General features: G+C 52.3%; 1 protein-coding gene across 2 annotated transcripts; it reads right to left on the minus strand.

The window, feature by feature from the left end:
* Positions 1-540: 540 nt before the first annotated feature.
* Krt16 (keratin 16) lies at positions 541-3,375 on the minus strand. 2 transcript variants are annotated; one of them, XM_021175372.1, is made up of 8 exons: positions 2,800-3,375; positions 2,278-2,360; positions 2,011-2,167; positions 1,763-1,924; positions 1,551-1,676; positions 1,060-1,280; positions 920-969; positions 541-778 (listed from the first exon to the last, which is right to left on the minus strand). In XM_021175372.1, exons 1-8 carry the CDS (start codon positions 3,307-3,309, stop codon positions 684-686), a joined length of 1,404 nt encoding a protein of 467 aa, XP_021031031.1. In that variant the 5' UTR covers positions 3,310-3,375; the 3' UTR covers positions 541-683. The 2 variants fall into 2 exon arrangements, with proteins under 2 accessions (XP_021031031.1, XP_021031032.1); XM_021175373.1 differs by having other exon boundaries at positions 684-778; positions 920-966; positions 2,800-3,309.
* Positions 3,376-4,000: the final 625 nt, after the last annotated feature.

Below are 4,000 nucleotides of genomic sequence, written 5' to 3' on the forward strand. Positions count from 1 at the left end.
AGAGAGAGACAGAGAGAGATTCACTTATGTGTAGAAGATCCATCATTCCCAGGCACAACTACAAAGTTCAGAGGTCAAACATAGAAATCTTTAGGGGAGAAATAGCTGAGCACGTGATATGGAGAGGTATTAAAAGAAAGGCATAGGTTACAGCCACACACTGGACCTGAGGGGAAGCTTCAAATGACTCATGCTGTGTCTTAAATAAACACACATGTACCCCTTGATTCGTAGAAGTTCCCAACCCCAAAATGGCCCTAATTTCATCTGCCTTGCAAGGTCCTTAGAAGAAGATACTTAAAGATGCTTTGTAGGATCTCACACACTGGCCATCCACACACATGAATATCATCCCTCCTGGGATACCCACAGTAAACCCCAACCCCCACCGTGATACCATAGAGAACTTCTGGAAACTTATGCAAGGTCTTTTGAAACACAATCTTTCACTGCACCGATTTAAGTCTGAGGACCCAAGAGAAGTTCCTGGGAGGTCCTTTCAACTCCTCTCCCAGTAGCTAGACATGGAGATCACACAAGTTTGCATCAACCAAAAAGCTTTATTAGCCTACCACCATGAGAGGGTAGGGGAGACAGATGGGGACTGCGCAAAGAAAACAGGGTCCTGCCCCAAGCCCTCAGCTTGAGAGGCAGGTGTGGGTGAGGAGGCTCTAGGCAAAACATTAGTCCCTGGAACTCTGACTTTGACTCTGGCTGAAGCTGGTTGAACCTTGCTCCTTGAGGATGGACCGGGGCTGGCGGGAGGATGAGGAGAAGACTGCAAAAGAGAAAGAAAAAGGTAAGGTGGATTCTGGGAGCTAAGCAAGCTGCCAAGCAGGGAAAGGGAGTCCCAGGACTCTGGAAGGAGGGCCTTAGCATTGACTCTGCAGAATCAAGCTGTTGGTCTCAGGAGCCTTACCTTCTCGAGAAGAATAGGACTGTCCAGAGGAGTGCTGTGAGGAGGAGCTGCTGGGATGAGGGAAGAAAAACAGCAGCATTAGATGTGCAGGGAGCAGCAGAGGCAGAGGTACTGTGAGCAAGGACTCAGGGCCAACTCACTGGACATTCTCGCCATCCAGCAGACGGCGGTAGGTGGCGATCTCCTGCTCCAGCCTTGTCTTCACATCCAACAAGATGTTGTACTCCTGGCTCTGCTGCTCCATCTCGCAGCGCAGCTGAGCNAGCTGCTCCTCCACACTGCTGATCAAGCCCTGGATCTGGGACAGCTGCATACAGTATCTGCCTTTGGTCTCTTCTAGGCTGTTCTCCAAGGATGCTTTCTGTGAGGGAAGAAAAGGGGAATGAAGATCAATGGTGATGCTCACCTCTGTCTCTGCTGGAACATGGGCACGTTACTTAGATAGGTACATGGATCTTGACCCCAGCTGGAGCAGTATTTAGAAGAGACATATTGGAAAAATGTTTCCCCAACATTCTGCCTTTAATTTCTCAATCTCTATAATGGATACCATGGTGCTTCCAGTCTCATTCCCTGGTGGCTCCTGAGGGATGGGGACTACTGGACTGCACTAGGGCCCCATTCTTCATACCATGCTGAGCTGGGACTGCAGTTCGATCTCCAGGCCCTGGAACACCCTGCGGAGCTCAGCCACCTCACTTCGGTTGCTCTGGATTAGATCACTGTTAGAGGCCACCTCTTTGTTCAGCTCCTCAGTCTGAGACAGAAGAGAAGGAAAGGTGTGAGACTCTCCAAAGCCTACCTGGCCAAGAGTCATGGAGTAGGGAGGAAGTGGGTCCCCACCTTTTTCAGGAACCAGGCCTCCACATCTCTGCGGTTCTTCTCTGCCATCTGCTCATACTGGTCCCTCATCTCATTCAGAATGCGGCTGAGGTCCACACCAGGGACTGCGTCCATCTCCACATTGACGTCCCCACCAGTCTGACCCCTCAAGGCACGCATCTCCTAGGAAAGATCACAAGAGCATGGTCACCTTTCCTGGGAAACTCACCACACCAGCCCTCCATCCCCAAACCCAGCAGGAGCCACACCTCCTCGTGGTTCTTCTTCAGGAAGGCCAGCTCTTCTCTGAGGCTTTCAATCTGCATCTCCAGATCAGCTCTGGACAGGGTCAGCTCATCTAGCACCTTGCGCAGGCCATTGATGTCGTTCTCCACAGACTGCCGCAAGAACAGCTCATTCTCATACCTGGGAGGAGAGAAGTCAAAGCTGAAGATGGACCTACTCTGTCCCTGCCCTCTGCCCTCTGCCCTCTGCCCTCTGCCCTCTGCCCTCTGCCCAGCATTTTGGCTGCTCACTTGGTCCTGAAGTCATCAGCTGCCAGCCTGGCATTGTCAATCTGCAAAGTGAACTGTGCATTCTCCTGGGTGGCAGTAATGATCTAGAGAGAAAATGAAAAGATGTGAAGTCAGATCACCCAGAGACCCTACGACTCAAGGTAGAAGGACAGATGGGAGAAAAAGGAGCCACCCAAGCCCAGCAGGCCAGCTCCTAGAGCTTCTGACAGCTGATTACATACTTCTCTACACAGCTCAAGTTATATGCACGTGCACTCATGTCTACCATCACCCCTATCCTGGGCACAGAGTTAAAGAGCTGAGCTTGCAGCATAAAGTGTCCCTCAGGAATATTAAGAGTCAGGGTCCCAGGTCCACCTGAGGCATGGATGTTCTTAAAGGACCCTCAGCCACTGCTCTGGATAACTATGACCACTAACCTCCAAAGGTCTTTAGTCTTCTTGCCTATGTATTAGACTCTCTAAAACTGTCTTTGCTAAAGGCCACTGTAGTTCTAACCTCTCATCCACCAGAGCCACCCACCTTGCTCTTCAGGTCCTCAATGGTCTTGAAGTAGGGGCTGTAGTCTTTGATCTCAGTGGGCCGCTGCCTCTGGTACCAGTCCCGGATCTTCACCTCCAGGTCTCTGTTGGCCTCTTCCAGGGCACGCACCTTGTCCAGGTAGGTGGCCAGGCGGTCATTGAGGTTCTGCATGGTCACTTTCTCACTGCCCACCAGGAGCCCATCACCAATACCACTGCCAATACCACCACCAAAACCACCACCAAAACCACCGCCAAGACCACCGCCAAATCCACTACCAAGTCCTCCACCAAAACTGCTGCTGCTGAAGCTCCCACCATAGCCACTTCCAATCCCACAGGCTCCGCCAGAGGAGAAGCGAGAGGAGGTAACCGACATGCCCCCGTAAGTGCTGGGAGCCCGGCAGGATCCTCCAGCCAGGACGGAGGACATGCGGCTAGAGCCACCACCGATGCCACAGGAGCCCTTCATGGAGCTGGAGGAGGTGAACTGGCGGCTGCAGGTGGCCATGCTGAGGAACTGGAGAGTGTGGGCAAGTGAGCAGGGAGAAGAGAGAACTGCTCTGTGGAGGCTGCAGATGCTGAGGGTGCTTCAGACACCGGGTTCTTTTATATGCACCAGGGGAAGGCGGTACCTCCAACTGCTGACTCCAGTTCCCCTGTGGATTTCCTCAGTCAGTCCTGTCTAACACCCTATTCTGGGTTGTTCAGCCCAGGGTGGACTCTCTCTCTTCCATTGCTGGCTCAGAGTTCCTGCCCAGATCTGTGGGTGTGGGGCCAAGAGAAAAACACACAAATTCAAGTCACTACTGACTCACGTTGTGTAGTCAGAAATGGGCTTCTGTTCCAGGAGCCTGAGGGGAAAGCAACAAGGAGCCCTAGGTGCAGGCCACCTCTGGCAGGCGCGTCCTCAGGCTGTGAGTCAACCAGTCCCTGCCCCACAGTGAGAACCTTTGGTGGCTAGAGTCTCACTGATGTCATCCCAAACTGTCGTTGGATACTGTCGTATGAGTCCTACAAGGCCCATGGTAGACCTAGGTTGCTAAACAGGGATCCTGAAGTGTTTCACCTCCCCTCTCTGTGCCTGCTCTCCCTCCAGAGGGACAAGTCTGGGCTGGGTAGCTGCAGTCCTTTCTAGTTCTAAAAAATCAGAGGTTTCCATTCCCATAGGATCTAGTTTGCATTTGGAAGCTGCCTTTGAG

Source organism: Mus caroli, chromosome 11 (genome assembly GCF_900094665.2).
Source record: "Mus caroli chromosome 11, CAROLI_EIJ_v1.1, whole genome shotgun sequence".
In the NCBI taxonomy this organism is placed as follows: Eukaryota; Metazoa; Chordata; class Mammalia; order Rodentia; family Muridae; genus Mus; species Mus caroli.